The sequence below is a fragment of the Podarcis bocagei genome (assembly GCF_964188305.1).
Source record: "Podarcis bocagei genome assembly, chromosome: 3".
NCBI lineage: Eukaryota > Metazoa > Chordata > Lepidosauria > Squamata > Lacertidae > Podarcis > Podarcis bocagei.
The window spans coordinates 20,301,471-20,319,308 of NC_138127.1; the positions used below are offsets into that span (position 1 = coordinate 20,301,471).

The 17,838-nt window shown below is 43.2% G+C and overlaps 1 protein-coding gene across 8 annotated transcripts in view; it reads right to left on the reverse strand.

The window, feature by feature from the left end:
• EYS (eyes shut homolog) overlaps positions 1-17,838 on the reverse strand; it is a 537,363-nt gene that overhangs the window by 174,128 nt on the left and 345,397 nt on the right. For all 8 annotated transcript variants that reach the window (XM_081187035.1, XM_081187037.1, XM_081187041.1 and 5 more), the window contains one exon: positions 170-390. In XM_081187035.1, coding sequence (XP_081043161.1) covers positions 170-390 — 221 coding nt within the window. The remainder of the gene's footprint in view (positions 1-169; positions 391-17,838) is intronic.

Below are 17,838 nucleotides of genomic sequence, written 5' to 3' on the forward strand. Positions count from 1 at the left end.
ACAATTCAACGGCAGAAGCTGGTGCATCCCTGATCCAAGTCAGGCGGTGATTCTACACAACCATATTGCCTCAAATGCCAGTGAACTTTCTCCACACATTCTAGGGAGGGATGGTAACAGAGCCAGGAAAATATCCCTCTCTCAGCTGAAAAGTGTGAAGCACAATTACCTTTTTCACAGAAGCGTCCAGTAAAATGCAGACGGCAGTCACATTGAAACGAGTTGACGCCATCAGGAAGATTGATGGGATGGCATGTCCCTCCATTACGACACAAATTCTCTTGGCAGACTGACAATGAGACTGGGCGAGCAGGTGAGGGCAAAGCTGACTTGAGTGCTTCAGAAACAGTGCCAGAGACATCCATCGGTGTTTCTTCAGATAGAGGAAATCTGTGAGACAATATTAATTTTATTTGAAACATTTGTGACTCGTTCAACAAGTCCCCCACCAGCTTCAGAGGCAGTGGTCCGCTGGGTGTCAGCTGTCAGGAGGGTGACTATTGATGTCATACCGGGTTGAAGAGCTTAGCACAGGCACCTAGCTGGCCATGGTGAAAGGTAGGCTCAAGACATCTTCCTACCTGAGGTGAATTACAATATAGTGGACATATTCCACATATAAAAGCTGGTCAGATCTTAAAGGTAAAGGGACCCCTGACCATTAGGTCCAGTTGTGACCGACTCTGGGGTTGTGGCACTCATCTCGCTTTATTGGCCGAGGGAGTTTCTGGGTCATGTGGCCAGCATGACTAAGCCACTTCTGGCAAACCAGAGCAGCGCACGGAAACGCCGTTTACCTTACCGCCGGAGCGGTACCTATTTATCTACTTGCACTTTGACGTGCTTTTGAACTGCTAGGTTGGCAGGAGCTGGGACCGAACAACGGGAGCTCACCCCATCGCGGGGATTCGAACCACCGACCTTCTGATCGGCAAGCCCTAGGCTCTGTGGTTTAACCCACAGCGCCACCCGCGTCCCTGGTCAGATCTTACCTCAGCACTAAAAATGAGACAGCACCTCCCATTGAACTTGAGGACAGCAGACTAGCTCAGAGGGCACAGGGCAGCCACACAAAACTGTGAAAAACAGGATTCTGAACTGGGTGTATATTTGGTCTGATCTTATGAACACATTGCAGTAACTCAGTCTCCACCAGAAAGAAGATCTTCACTCTTCCTTTCAAGCAGGCTAGCATAAAGCATGCACACACACAAATACACACAACCCTCATCCTCTTAGGAAGATTACTACATATATTGTATTGCCACGACAAACAGCACTATGGATTCAAAATTCTGAGCCGTGGGGCATGGACTTCAGCCCCAAGTTCCAGTCCTAGCTGCACCACTGGATGTTGGACAGATTTTTTTTTAAGCTTTCTCTCAGAGTCCCTGGAAATAGCACTGGTGGTTTTTGAATAGAAGCCCCAGTATTCCAATCATATTTGAAAGCAGAAGTTGTAAATCTGCTCCAGCGTAACTGCTAGACTCTCAGCATGCAAAATAATCTGTGGCTGATTATGAGCACAGAACAAATGTCATGCAGGATAGCTAGCAAGAAATACAAAAACACCAAGATACCCTTATCGAAGCAAAACACATGGAACACTTAACATAAAGCCAGATGTCTCCAGGAGATTCAGGCCTTTAATAAAACTACCCAGTGAAAAAAAGTATTATTTGCATTATAGATAGGGGTATTGCATCCATTTGGTGATGTGAGGAATGCTTTGTTTGCTAAAGAATCAGTGGTCAGTTCACAAAATACTGAGCCTCTATTACAGAGACTAAAATAATGCCCTCTGCATAGCTAGCTCTGTGACAAATTGCTCTGTTCAAAGGGAGAACTAAGTCTGATTTCTACACTGGGTCTGAAAGTTGAGTTTATCACCCCAGTTTTCTTTGCAACAGATTCCATGTTAAAGGGGGATGCTAGCCCTCCTCCATATAAGTGTACAGAAAATTTAGGATTCAAGGATAGGTCTTTAGGTACATAGGTTTTGCCAATATATTTCCTTTACTCAGAAGGACTTAAGCATTACAGAAAAGATTAATAAGGTTAAAAACATATAAAATACAAGCTAACAACACAGTTCTAAAGTATTGACACAGAGTCAAGAGACCCTTATTAAATCAGAACTACCTGATTCAGCAAGTCTATCTGTTCCATGAACTGTCCTAGACCTCTGGGTATAGGGCGGCATATAAATTATAATAATAATAATAATAATATCTAGAAGAGTAGTAAAAAGGTGATAAGGGCCTCCAAAGGAAAGAGGGACAAATGCTGAAAGGAAGGGATATTTATACTATTAGCCCCCCAAAAAAACTTTAAATAAGGCTATATTCAACAAAATATCCAAATTCATGAAAGAATTTGATGTATTGTATGTCAAGGCATGCGGGTGGTGCTGTGGTCTAAATCACTGAGCCTCTTGGGCTTGCCAATCAGAAGGTTGGCGGTTCGAATCCCCGCGACAGGGTAAGCTCCCGTTGCTCAGTCCCAGCTCCTGCTAACCTAGCAGTTCGAAAGCACGCCAGAAAGTGAAAGTAGATAAATAGGTACCGCTCCAGTGGGAAGGTAAATGGCGTTTCCGTGCGCTGCTCTGGTTTTGGTGTTACGTTGCGCCAGAAGCAGCTTAGTCATGCTGGCCACATGACCTGGAAAAACTCTCTGCGACATATGCCGGCTCCCTTGGCCTGTAAAGCATGATGAGTGCCGCAACCCCAGAGTCTTCTGCGACTGGACTTAACTGTCAAGGGTCCTTTACCTTTACCTTTTTATGTCAAGATACATTGTAAGTTCTGCAGTAATTTGGTTATACAACATAAAAACCAAATAATTTTAGCAAGATCTAATAAAACTACATCAAATAAAAACAATTGCTATTTTAAGAAGCATATCTGGATAGAAGTTATCTTATGAGCAACCATGAGATCTTTTGATGAAGGGCAGCATATAAATCTAGTAAAATAAATTAATAAATAGCTGTTACATAGATATTAATAACACCTAAATTATATTGATATGAAAATATGTCTGGTTCACATCTGAGCAATACTATAATAATTTTTATTATTTATATACCGCCCATCTGACTGGGTTGCCCCAGCCACTCTGCGCGGCTCCCAACAAATGAAACACATTAAGTACAGTAAAACTTTCCTAAACACTAAATGTATCAGCGTTAAAAACAGCATTCACTGTGAGCACAACTTGTTCATCTAATTTATAAACGTCTAGCCAATTAAACATTTTCTTTTTATAAAAGCCATCAGTCAAGATAGGAAATGGGGGGAAGTGATGTACCAGTTTGGTTTGCAAATCTGGCCATATCACCTAAATACCAAGATGCCTTTTAATCCCATTGTAATTATTTTAATTGATGATTAATTGTCTTTGGAACCAGCCAAGGTGGATGCTTATATGGGTGCAGAACTGGATTTGCCATAGATCATTGCTATGCATGTTTTCTTGGAAGCACAGCCTGCTGAACGCAACAGAAATTACTTGCAAGCAAGTGTGCACAAAATTGCCATATTTATTTTAGAAACTTGTGCTCTGCCATGCTGACAAATTTGAAGTGGCTTACATCCTAAGAGAGGAACGAGGGAGCTGTGAGCCTCCAGATGTTGTTGGGACTCCAACTTCCATCAATCCCACCCGGCCAAGAACAATGGAAGTTGTAGTCCAACAACATCTGGAGGGCCACAGCTCTGAGACATTGTAAAATAATTAAGAATATCAATTAAAACAAATAATAAGAGAGCCAGCTCAAATGCACCTACATCACTCAGGCACTCCTGGTAATGGGCACCAGCTGCAAGTTCAGAAGCAAGGCTGGATTCAGTGTTCCTCACAGACTGCAAACCAGATAGACCCCACTCCCACAATCATCTCCATCTTACTCGTATAGTTTCCCAATTCCCTTACCGAGAGTCTAAAGGAGACTACCTTGAAGAAGACAACAACAGGATTCTGCTCCTGCCTGGTTTTGTTGATTTCCCCTAATAGCCAGAAAGGGATCTATTGCTCTCAGAATCTTTCTTTTAAAAGGTGCTCAATTGTTAATGTAACAATGTTTCTTCCAGACCTCCTTTTGGTTAGCCCCCTTTCATGGGAAAATGCCTGTGCAAGGTCATTAACAGAGCAAATATCTGCAACTGCTTTCAGAATTCATTCCAATTGCTATGAATAAGTAATACTCCTGACTCCAAACGGTTTAACTAAAATGCTTATTTGAATAAAGAGCTAGGAAGCGTTTAGGTGTTGGAAGCTTCAGCAGTGCACAGCAAAAACGCACAAAATGGACAACACTGATTTTCCTTCCCCCTCCCATTATTCCCCTCTATTCTGCAATACTGAAATGATGCTATTCAGCCAACTTTAGGGCTGCTATAGGTTAATGTTTAGGCTAATGTGCAACTGTGTTATTTTTTTTTATTAAAAAAATGAAATAACTCAATTAAGAATTAAGGCTATTATGCTATGCACATTTGCTGCCCAGTAAATATGCACAAGAATGGGTGAAAAGGGAAATGTGGCCTGTTGTACATACAAGGTTGGTATTTAGGATTGCATACCCTAGGAGCTCAAGCTTATTGCTGGCATAAAATGTAGCAGGAAGGGAAGAATTGTAATTAAATTGTGCCCAGATCTTTAACAATTTTAATGTGAAACAAATTTCCCTTTTAGATTCACACTGCAGGAGCTCAGCTGGTAGTTTATCCTCCACCCTTTCTTTCATTTCACTCTCCCTCGCACACAGATCATCCCCATTTACATGCCTTTTTCACTATCCTAAAGTCTCTGTGGCACGCACACACACACGTACGCATGCACAATTATCACTTTCACCCCCCTTTCCCTATCACTTCCTCCCTCCTTTTTTCAACTCTCCCTTGCCCACAGCCCTCATTTCCATGCCCCGTCCTCTCTCTCATTATGCATCCCTCTTTGCACACACCCCCATGAAGATACGTCACTGTATCTTTAAGCAAATAGAATTTCAAGAGTAAGCCTGTCATCTAGCATGCTCAGGTAGAGAAGGTGAAAGTCACTTGATGGATGCTGTACATATATGGGTTGTTAATAAAATAGCTCTTCTAAACTACTATGTTGAATCTGGAATGAAATATACTCGGAGTCAAGTGTGAATTTCATGCTCTCTATTCAGCTCATAATAGCAATGTATGAAACTTCCCCCCAAACGTCTAGCTATATATACATATTATTTACACAATGGGCCCTGCGTGATTGGCTAATTTCGGGCTGCTCCTGCAGGCCAATCAGGTTGCTGATTCACTTCATCCAGGAGCCTGATTGGCTGCTCCTGCAGGACAATCAGGCCGCTGAGTCACTTCCACCTGGAGCTGGATTGGGTGGCTCCTGTGGACCAATCAGACTGCTGCATTCTGGATCCTATTGTTCTAGGATTCAGCTCAGTACATAACATGGAACTTCCTGTTGAAAACAACACATCATACCAGGAATTAACTATTTTGTGGGAAAGTACTTTGGAGTATCTGAGGACTTCCTAAGCTTTATCTCTCAGTGGAATGGAAGAGGGATAATTTAAAACAGCCATTTCCCCCGTCCCCATCCCCACCCCCTATTCCTTTTAGTGTCTCTTCCTTTTCACCGTTCTCAAACAATTTCAGAAGTCTGAGTAAGGAGGGTGGGTGTAGGGAGACTGAGATGAAAATTGTGATTTAAAACAATGGCAGAGGTTTGAGTAAAGCAGGGATGGAGTGACACTGTAGCTTGCTTTTTAAAAAAACAACAACCAAAAACAAAACACAAATGAATCAATTTTAGAAAGGAGAAACAGCAGAGATAGACAAGAAAGAAAAGCTAGCACCAAAAAAGCTAACACAGGAGAGACTTGCCCAACGCTCTACTTGCTATTCTCAGATCTTGTTTAAAGTGCCACTCTGACCAGTGTTATCCCCTGCTCATTCTACTTAAACCTTTGTCATTGTTTAAAATCACCACTTTCCACCTCTGTTTTAACTCCATTCCTGTTTTATTCAAACCTCTGCTGTTGTTTAAAACCACCAGTTTCCTTTGTGTTCCCTAAATCCAGCCACTTCTCTTTTGCTCCCCCCCTCAACATCTTGCAAATCCAGGAGACACACACACACACACAGAGAGAGAGAGAGACAGAGAGAGAGAGAGAGAGAGAGAGAGAGATGACAACCAGGGTGGGGTACCAAGTTCAGGGTCAAAAATTGCCTCTCTGCACTGCTCCTTAATGGAATTGTGAAGAGGCAAGTGGAGTGATCCATCACTCAACCCACTGCAGCCCTGGGTGTGCATGTTTTAGGTGACCCATAGTACATGAACTTCCAGGAACTGCTACCTATTGGAGTCACCCTACTACTGTCTTCCTTATACAGAAAAGCACTGAACTATGTGTTTCCCAGGGACGCGGGTGGCGCTGTGAATTAAACCACAGAGCCTAGGACTTGCCGATCAGAAAGTCGGCGGTCTGAATCCCCACGATGGGGTGAGCTCCCGTTGCTCGGTCCCTGCTCCTGCCAACCTAGCAGTTCGAAAGCACGTCAAAGTACAAATAGATAAATAGGTACTGCTCCGGTGGGAAGGTAAATGGCGTTTCCGTGTGCTGCTCTGGTTCACCAGAAGCAGCTTAGTCATACTGGCCACATGACCCAGAAGCTGTACGCCGGCTCCCTTGGCCAATAAAGTGAGATGAGTGCCGCAACCCCAGAGTCGGTCACGACTGGACCTAATGGTCAGGGGTCCCTTTACCTTTACCTTTATTTGTTTCCAACCTAATAAAACATCAGTGAAGGCTGTCTCTTGGATTTGCCATAGGATGCTATTTCGAACATGAAGCACAACTGCATTGAAAGGGCTTTTTATACCGTAGACAAGGTTTTCAAGTGGGGCAGGCAGATGTAAATCTGAAAGGCTTGGCCAGTTCATACAGTAGTAGCTATGCAAATATCTGGCTAGTTTAGCAGATTCATTACAGAACATATCTCAGGTGACCGCTGGATCTTTAAGAATAAAAGACGTATATACTACTAGTATTTTAAAAAGGCTTACAATTCCCTTCTTTGGCTTGATCACTGTAATTTCAGACACATGGGATTTTGTGTAGTTTAAGACACAGTGGGTAGCATCAAATGATCCAAAACCAAAAATTAGGCCCTTGGGAATTTAAAATAGCTGATGACTGTTTACACCAGTGATAACATCTTCCCATTTCCTAACAACAGCTGTACCAGAGAGAAAAGCAGAGTTTTGGCATTCTGCAGTGCCTGTCTAGGAATTGCTTACAGAATGAGAAACGTCACTTTATATCACGTTTGTAATCACATGAACAGATGCTTGTAATCTGTGTTTGTAGCTGATGGAAATTTGGCTTCTGTAACCAGCATAAAATTTATGTAAGAAAACCTGGCACTTAGTCCTACAGCTATTGGGAGGAAAATTAATGCATACTAACCCCCTTTTTTTGTTCAGGTAGCTAGATTACAGCAAGTTCATCAATCACAGCCAATCTACCAATGTTACTAACACTGCTGATCTGCTACAGTATTGTGTCCTCATACCTTCATGTTTACATGTCCCTAACAACAAAGTGCTCCCTCATGTATTCCATGCAGAAAATTGAGGGCAGATGTAATTCTCGAGACCTCTGAACAGGCAACTACATCACTCTTCTTACAGACACAATTAAGAAAGATGCTTGAAACAGATCTCTCAAAATATACTTATTCAAGTCCAAATTGCACACACTTTCCTGAGCTATGGAGATTAAATAAATTAAATTGATGCACAGTGAAGATGGTGTGCTGGGTCTCAATTTAAAAATATCTGGCAGTTCCCTTGTATGCTTGACAAGTGAACTGTCACAACTCTGTGTGGAGACTCTTCACCATTATTATTAAGGGGGTATCTCACACTTTTAGTTTTTTCTTGCTGTAACTTATTACTTATTCTTCCACAGAATAAAACACAGAGATATAAATATAAAGTAAAACCAAAATTTAATATTTTATTTAAAATAGTTACTTTAAGTAAGAATGTATAGTTTGGAACATTCTGATCCACCATCTTGATGCAAAATGGCATCCAGTGGTATCCAAACAGAGAGGAAAACTGGCGCCTCCATCTTGGGAACCATTGTGCCCAGTCTGGCATCAATATATCTAGATGTGTTTGAACGGCTAGAGAACAGATGGACAAACCACTTTCCAAACTATGTTGTAGATAAAGGCATTTATATGTTTTAAAATCAAAAATTTACCTAAATAAAAAGATTTCTCCACATTCTGCATCTCCATTCTAGGGAAACTGACAACCATTCTTAATGTTTAGCAGAACAACATAGTTGTGACTGACTGCTGAGCCAGACTTTAGTCTGGCAATGCGGACCCCAAAAAATTCCAGCAGAGTGCTGCAGCCTCTCACTGATTGGCTACAAAGTCAGCTAGTCACAGAGCAGGGAGGAGTAGTACTTTGGGAAAGGGAGAATAAAAGGAGCAGTTTCTGAGGGAGAGAGTTAGATAGGGCTAAGGTTCAGGTTAAGAGATAGGGCTTGATTCAAGATGTTAGACAGGGTTCAGGCTAAGAGCTAGGGCTGGAACTGAGTTGAGAGATAAGGTTCAGGTTAAGAGATATTTAACTGAACTACCTGCCATAAGTAAGTAACAGAAACGGAAGTATAACAACTGATTTTGAGTAAAGCGAGGTTAAGAGAAGCTGTGACTATAACACTGCATTTAAGCTGGAGACATATAGTTAGTTAAAATAAATAACTTAGCTTCTAACTGAAAGTATGCAATTCCTAACCCAACTTTGTTTCCCCAACTTCTTTTCTTGAAAATAAACTTTTCTTGTTTGTTCCACTCCTGCCTGAGACTTTAAATCTAAGTTTTCACTCTCACAAGTCCTCCACAAGACCTCTGGTGAATTGTAAAACTCTGTGTAATTGGGGTACAGTGAGGTGTGTGCACTATATTTAATAGGGGGAAGTTAGCGGGGTGAGTCTACTGTATTATTAATTGGAGGTGAGAGGTTGGATCCACTATAGTAGTCAAGAGAGCAAGCAGAATTATTGGATGGTACCTCTTCAGCATACAGGTGTATGACTGCATTCATAATACTCTTTGATATTTAAAAAATGGACAAACTTCCCCTGCATGTGGAAAAGTCCCAACAGCGAGAGAGTCTTCTCCTCGATAGGCTAGTTTATATACTGTGAATTTGTTTTTAGATGGGGAAACATCATGCATTGCCCCTCTGATCTAATTCTGCATAGTGTCTAAGATTCCACAAAATGGAGCTGGCATTCCAAGGCAACCTCTGCCCAGGGGGAAATTATGCTTAGCCTGGAGGATTTGTACTTGTCTTTGTACAGTTTAAGATTTCTTGGAGTCAAGCCAGCAAGGAGAATTGAAGCCGAGTTGTGAAAATTTGATATTCCCATGCCTGCTGCAATTGGGTGAGAACAGCAACGAGACAGTACTTTTGGAATCGTGGTCGTGTCCACAAAAACTGCATCTATACCACTCACCATACTTCACTTGTGTCAATGTAATAAGTATCTACTAGTGCAAAGAACTTGATACAGTTCTAAAAAATCAAACAGGCAGACCCGCCTGTTTATGTTTTGCATTTAATACAGGAACTGATGAGCAGTCACATTTATGTGGGTTTTGAAGCAGTCATCATGAATGGTTAAGCATCATTATGCATTTTTATAAGCATATGCATTTTTTTAAAAATCTGCCTTAGGTTGCAGTCCTTATGCATGCTTATCGGGGAATAAGCCCCATTGACTTCTGGTTGGGCTGACATTTCACATTTGTAACTTCAGTTCCATAGTGGAAGTTTCTGTGCAATTTTAATTAAAGCTTATGGTGAGGAAAAGCCTTCTTTTACAGCCATTTGTGCCTGATAACTCTGCCTATCCGCAGAGAGTAATAATTGTCACAATCCTTCATTCAGCTAATGAGCCATATAAGTGTGGCCCCCATAGGGCAAGTATAGCTCGATTTGTAATTCTCTTTGTCCTGTCTGGAATAGGGCAAGAGCTGTTCCAAATACTTTTTCACTCGAGCAGTTCTTTTAACAACCCATTTGCTCCAAACAGTACTCATACTTCTCCTCAGTTACATGCCACTCCTCCAGTGAAAGGGGGGACCTCAGCCAACAAGAAACCACCATAGGGAGTGAGAAAGGATGAGACTTGGGGCATACATCACCTGAACACTCCCAATGAATACCAGGTGGCCATCCTTTTGTGTTGAAAGTGAGTTGGCAGACTGGAAAGAGAAATACAACACCGTAACCACTGGAAAAGTAAAATGAAATTGCATGCTTCCCTTCGAAGAAAGCAACAGGGATGAAGATTGTGGAAGACTTTGATGGGTTTTTATTTAATGGGAAATGGTATTCATTGATGAGGCCCCTTCGCCATGAGGGTAAGGCATAACAATGCAAAATGCAACATTAAAATAGTTTAAAACAAATTTCAATCACAACTAGAGTGGGTCCTTAAAATATATATCTCAAATGTCAAAGGTAAGGATGAAGAGGGGCCTCTTCAGCAAAGGTGAAAGCTGAATAACAAAGGTTCCAGATGCATTGTGGTGTGATTATATAGACAAATCATCTTTTTTTACTACAGTCATACCTCGGGTTGCGAATGTGATCTGTGCGGGAGGCACGTTCGCAACCCACAGCATTCGCAACCCACAGCACTGCGTCTGCGCACGCACGTGATGCGATTTGGCACTTCTGCGCAAAGTGTGATTTAGCGCTTCTGTGCATGCACCAAAACCTGGAAGTAACCCGTTCCGGTACTTTCGGGTTCGGCATGGTCCGTAACCCGAAAATGCACAACCCGCAGGGTTCGCAACCTGAGGTATGACTGTATTCCATTGGCTTATTCCCACCTGGAGATTCTGAGCCAATACATTGTTTTTCAGCCCACATATCTAAAGGACATTTTAATGTGTTTGCTAAATACAGTGATCAGTAGGGAACAGAACAATTCATTATTTTTTTGGTTGCCTGGTGCTATCTAGAGAAAGCGTGGGTGTTTGCTCAGATTGTTCTGGCTAGTCATGCTGACTGGAATGTTGTCTCCAATGGCAACATTGAATTTTGGGGTACAATCAGGAGCCACAAAGTAGCTATATGAAAACTTATGAAAACTATATGGCAGCTTTAACTGAATGGGGAGGCAGTTGCCTATAGCCCCCCATCCAGCCCACCACTGCTTCCAGACACTGGTACAACAAATTCACAGCCTCTCCTGATTGCAATGGAATGGAGAGTCAGAGCTGTGTGTCAACAGAATACTGATTGCACTGTGCTCCAAATCTCTGGATGACATCTCCCAATGGTTTATACAGCACAGAAGATAGAATAGACCAGGGTTTCCCAAACTTTGGTGTCCAGCTATTTTTGGACTACAGTTCCCATCATCCATGACCACTGGCCCTGCTAGCTAGAGATGATGGGAGTTGTAGTCCAAAATTAGGTAACCCTGGAATAGACCTTTCTGGGACACCACAACTCAAAAGCTGGGGCTGGGCAACAGTCTTCTAGTACTACTTTCTGGTATTGACTCTTGCAGGTAGGAATGGAACCACAGTAATACTGTAATGCCAAAACCCACTTCCTTGAGTCACTCCAGACAGTTATAATTATCCATAGTTTAAAAGCTGCTGAGAGGTCAAGGAGAACCAACAGGGCTGTACTCCACCTGCCTCTCTCCCAATAAAGGTCATCAGTCAGGGTGCCCAAGTCTGTTTTGCTGACAAATCCAGGTCTGGAAGCAGACTGGAATGGGTCTTGATAGTCTGCTTTCTTCAGGCATAACTGCAGAAAGCTGCCAACCTTCCTCTCAAATCACCTTGTCCACTTGGTTTTATAGAATCAACATCTCACCCCACAAGCCCTGTGCCTGGAGAATGTTGGGGAAGTTTCCAGTGATGGCTTGGAAGACAAGACCTCTCAGTGAATGAATGCCAGCTCCCCGATTCCACCTCTCCCCACCCTGACATTTCCTTTATATATTTGCATTTCAACCCCCTCCACCATTTGGCTACTGACTGTATGACTTAGATTACCATTTTTAAAATATCTCCAAAAATCCTGCATGACCTGAATCACTTTGGATTACAGTGGTACCTCTAGTTACGAACTTAATTCATTCTGGAGGTCCGTTCTTAACCTGAAACTATTCTTAACTAGAGGTGTGCTTTCGCTAATGGGGCCTCTTGCTGCCGCTGCGCCACTGGCACACAATTTCCGTTCTCATCCTGGGGCAAAGTTCTCAACTCAAGGTAACTCTTCCAGGTTAGTGGAGTTTGTAACCTGAAGCATCTGTAACCTGAGGCGTTTGTAACTCAAGGTACCACTGTACTTTGGTGTGTGAGCTTCGCCTTGGAGGGGCCCCACCTTGGTCTGAATACGCCTGCCTTGCCCCAATATTCAGATGAAGCGTTTGCACAGCCCTACTCAATAAAGCTAGTTAGTCAGGCCTCACAAAGAATTCCACACGGTCTAGGATGCCCTGGTGACGAGTGCTGATTTTTGGTACATTAAGCAAAAAGGACTGACCAATTCATTTACTGCTCGAATAATATCAACAACAGGTATTTTATACATTTTATGCATTATGCTTTCAAATACATTGCATGTAAGAAGGACTGTTAGTTCTGCAATCCTAGATAGTGAGGAGGTGGAAAAAATCACACTTGTTGCTAGAGATGTTCTGCATTTGGGCAAGGAAGATTTCAGACTAAGTCATTAACTATTAGAACAGAATGTGTGCCAGAACTCAGCAAAACTCAGCCAATACTTCTGTTTTCAGTGCCAGGTCTCATCCCCAGAACATACAGAAGAAGAAACAGGAACTGATAAATGTGCCTCTGAGCATTTCCCTTAACACAGTCTCCCCTCACATAACACTCCACTCCACATGTTTTAAATAAATAATTATAAATGCACAGGAAACATTTCTGTATCAGAGGGCAGTGTTTCCATTTCCACCACCTCTTTAACTAAATATAGATCTGTTTAGAGTGACAGACATGGATAAGTCATATACTGTAGTTCTTTCACCCCTTTTACAGATTGCTGCAATAACTGCAATTTGATTATTCCACTGGCCAATTCATAGCTGAGTAGTTAGCAATCTATATTTGCCTTTCCAGAATTAGTTGGGTAACACTTAATTTCAAAATCTAGGACAGCTTTGAACTGTTCCATCCAGGTCTTTCTCGTCTGCAAATAAAATGCAAGTTTTATTGTTAGTAGCACCTTCTCTCAACACAACTTTCTGAACCACTCTGATTCAACATCTGATTTCCCATATTTAAAATCAGATTCAGAAAGGCAAATTTAACTTGCAATTGCAGAATAAATGATAATGAAATAACTCCAGTGTTAATAATGCACAGAAATTGAACAGATCTATTTACAGAGACAATTATTTTAAATTGCTTAATTCTAACAACCCACTTCAGATAGTTCCTTTTTTCAGGCCACCCGCCAAGTGATCAATTGGTGCTGCATTTAACGTTAGCTGACCTCTCTCCTCATTCCATATACTACCCAAGGTGAGCTGTATTTGCCTGAGTCACTGCTTGTCATCTCTTATTAATAAAAGCAAGGCAGTTTTAGAAGTTGAAGGTACATGGACAGTTATTATATGATATCATTTTGCATCCCATTCTTACAAGGATCTTATATCCTTTTGGCAATTCTTCATAATGGTACTATAGATTGCTTTTCTTCCCTCTGGGACAAATTAGGGATAGAAATACAATGTGTAGTCACTGACTCAGATTGTTTGGGACATCACATACTGCTGAAGTCTTGAAAAGGATGGGCACACAATACTTTTTAAAAATGTCTCTGAGTCATCCAAGTTCATGTCCCCATTCTGAGATTGCTTAAAATTCTCAATACTCTGAGACTGAATGAAGATGTAATTTAAAGTTTCATATATTTTTCTGGTATTGTGAAGATTTGTTCCCATTTTGTATTGTTAAAGGAAACCTTTTCTGCAAAAGCACCATACGTTCTAGTACCTGGTGGCGCATGCTGATATATTTCATGAGAGGAAAATGCATTTTCTGCATTGGCGACTCTCTCTATATCAGGGATTTCAGGTGTTGCTGGACTCCGGTTCCCATGAGCTACAGGTGGCATAGCCAACTGTTAGGGATGATGGGAGCTGTAGTCCAATAGCACCTGGCAGTTCACAGATTTCTCCATCCCTGCTTTCTATGGCCACACTCTGCCAACATCAATAACTAAAAGGCTCCCTGCATCCTAAATTAGGTTGCTGGGGTTTTTGGTGTGTGTGTGTGTGTGTGTGTGTGTGTGTGTGTGTGTGTGTGTAGAAAGGAGGTTGGAAGGTGATTTCTGTCCTAGTTTGAGTGTGTGCTCAGAGACACCCTGTCCTTAATTCTTAGTTTATTTATGCCATCATCCTGAGCCACTATTTTGCACCAGGAAGATCTCAGGTTATAGTAAAAGATAAAGCAGATCTGCAAACCTAAAGTTGTCCCACCCCTTATATACTCTGCAGTTGTTTGCTCCTTGCACTGCTATCTCTATTAACTAGGGACACCAAGGATGTTCTGTAAGCGAGGCATGTAGATCTGTTACTGAATTACCGTCTCTTCTTCATACATAGTCTTAGTTCACTGCAGATGAAGTGGCTAACTGTTTGCAAAAACCTCATGCCCCAATAAATCAGCCTATAAGAAATGTCTGCTTTTTTTTGGAAAAAAAAGAAAAAGAAAGATCACTGTCCACCTTATATCTGCTCTTTCACATTTTAAATAATGAGATAACAACCAAAAGTCCTATACTTTCAAATCATTTGGTTTATAGCTAGACATGAAGATCCAAATGCATTTACATCATCATATGTTTCTTGATTGGCAGATTTTTAAAAAAACCCAAACAAGAGCATTTGCTCTTCACAAATAATTAACATATCCAAGCTGCAGGGGGCACTGGTACACTGTGTATCTAAATTGCAGTTGTGTCATACTTAAGGCATAATTTGACTTGGAGTTCTGTGGGTTACAGATACAGTAGGGGAAAGCACATAAACTATTTAAAAATCAATTTAAAGTTTGAGAAATTAAGGCAAAATATTTATTTCCAATGTTCTCCTCCAATCTTTTCAGAATACAATTCCATTGTTATTTCAAAATGTGCTTGTTTGCTTGCTGCATTATGCAAGTGTGAGAGGGCAGACCTGTTTTCTTAACTTTTTTTTTTGCAATCAAGGTCCCCTAAAGGTCACTCTGTCTTTAGAATAATGCATTACTCAGTTCCACCAAACAACCACTCTCCCCTATCATAGGTGACTTTGTTAAATATATCCCCAAATGATCTCGCCTAGGACTGCTTCAGGAGCTAAATCAAGGCCTCCAAAGCATGTCTGAATGTGGCAATGTGAAAGCCATTTCCTGTATGTTGCATGAAGAAGCTCCATGCCCAAGCCAGCCAACCTCAGCAATGTACCCTGTTAGCACAGCCACTCAAGCTCTTCAATAGGCACCACACTTTACACCGATTTTTATAGAACAAAATGGAAAGCCTTATACTGGCTTTCGTCTCCTGATTCGAATTACAATTTGATTAAATCTTCCTGTTGCCAGTTGTATTTCCTTTGTGAAAATCACTTGTCCCAGAGAGAAATAGGGAAATTTCTGCAGGCTATGCGATAGACATCTTGGAAAGCAACGTGCCACACAAATCTACCTGCTCTGATCTTCACCACATATACTATGGATGGGGAACCTATGACCCTCCAGAGACTATTGGGCTCCCATCCATCCCAGCCAACATGGCCAGTGGCCAATAATGATGGGGGTTGTAGCTCATCAACATCGAAAGGACCACAGATTTCCAATCCCTGGAATGTTACAGGAGTCATTGCTGTACAGCTGGAGCTCAAGCTGTTCCAGTAAAGTCTTAAAAAGGGGATCTATGTGGATCAGGTACTGTCAGGGGTTCAGGGACAGAGGCACAGGTGAGGGGGGAGACGGAGAGCGATGGGGAAGAATCCCAGGACTGTGAGGAAGAGGATGACAATGACTTGAGGTCTTCCATGAGTCTCGCAAGTGAATCAGAGGATTCCCAGAAGGGGGCGCCCCTAGTCAGGCCAAGGGGGGTCACAGGGGGGACCTGCCAGGAGCAGGGAAGCAGCAGGGAAACCCCGAGTGGGAGTGGGAGATCGGGGCCGGCTGCCCAGCAGGAACGAAGTGAAGAGAGTGGAGTTCCCAGTGTGACACTCGGAGGGGAGCAGGAAGGAGACAGGGGAAGGAGATCGGGGCAGGACGTCCTGCCGGAAGAGGTGGAGAGTAGTACAGGGAGTAGTGTAAGTGTCAAGAGGAAGGTCAGGGGTAGCGAACGCGCGCCAAGTTCAAATGTGGAGGCGCGCGGAAATGGAGAGAGCCCGGAGGAGGAGCCTGGCCCCAAAGCACGAAGGAGGGGGGAACAGGCATCTGAGGAATCCGCTTCAGGAGAGAGCAGGAGGGAAGGAACCCAGGGGGGCAGAAAGACCCTGCGGAAAAGGAAAGACAGGAAGAGGTGGACTAGCACAAGCCTCTTAAGCTGGTGTAGGGGCGGGACCGATTCAGAGGGGACTTAAAACGTCTAGGCTAAGAGACGCGGGGCTGCGCGCCTCGGTTGTGAAAGCAATAATGAACTGCAATAAACATCCTTGTATATAAGAAGAACCTGGCGTTGGTCTTTTGTGAGCTGAGACCTGAGGCAGCCCTGACAGTAAGTCCCCTCCCAAAGATACGCAAATTTTTTTTTGCAAAGCTCACGAAGTTTGGCAGCCATGAGTATGGAGCAGCAGATAGCTGAGCTACGCAACGCAGTCTCCCAGCTTACCACTGAGGTAGCGATCTCCCAGAAGAGGGGGGAAGAGGCGGAAAAGCGGTGCCAAGATCTGCAAGCCAGGTGGGATCATGCATGCCAGGTGGGGTTCCCGGGGGCCAAAGCTGCTGGAGTAGCACTGGGCAGAAGAGGAGGCAACTTGGTAGCCCACTTCGATGGGAACCTGAAGCAGTACCCCAGTTTTAGAGCAGACGTAGAATATGCGTTGCATTTGCTTCGCGACGACTTTAAAGATGAGGAGGAAAAAGTGGGTTTCATTGTGTCCCACTTGCATGGGGAAGCGAGGGCTTGGCTGCGCAATCTGTGGCGCGAGGATTGCCCTGCTCGAAGGGACTCTGATGAATTTATCAAATGCATGGACGCTTGCTTCCAGTCTAGCGTGGATGTGGATGTAGCACGCCAGCAGATGCATGGTTTAAGGCAAGGCAAGGCTTCAGTACGTCAGTACCATGCTCGCTTTTTCGCCTTGCTGAATGTGCTGCGATAGGAGAAAGATTCTCTGGCAGTCAGAGACTTGTTTTGGGAGGGGCTCTCTGGCCCTGTGAAAGACGAACTGGCAAGGGGGGACAGACCTAAAACCCTGGCAGACGTGGTGCAGCGGGCGCTTGCCATTGGAGTACGTCATGAAGAACGCCCTTGGTGCAATGAGGGGGGTAGCCAGCTTCACGCACCGTCTAGAGTGCCTCCTTTCTTTCCCAGAGATCCAGGACGTACGCGTCCCTCACCTCAGCTGCAGGCAGGGGAGGAGCCGATGGAACTGCGGACTGCAAAGGCTCAGTCAGCAGCCGGAGCCCCAGCGTCCGGAGCAGTCAAGACAAAGCCTCCTAGAGGGAACAGGAAGTGTTACATCTGTGACAGTGGGACGCACATGGCCAAAGAGTGTCCCCAGAGGCTCCGGCAGCACACTGCAGCCTTAGC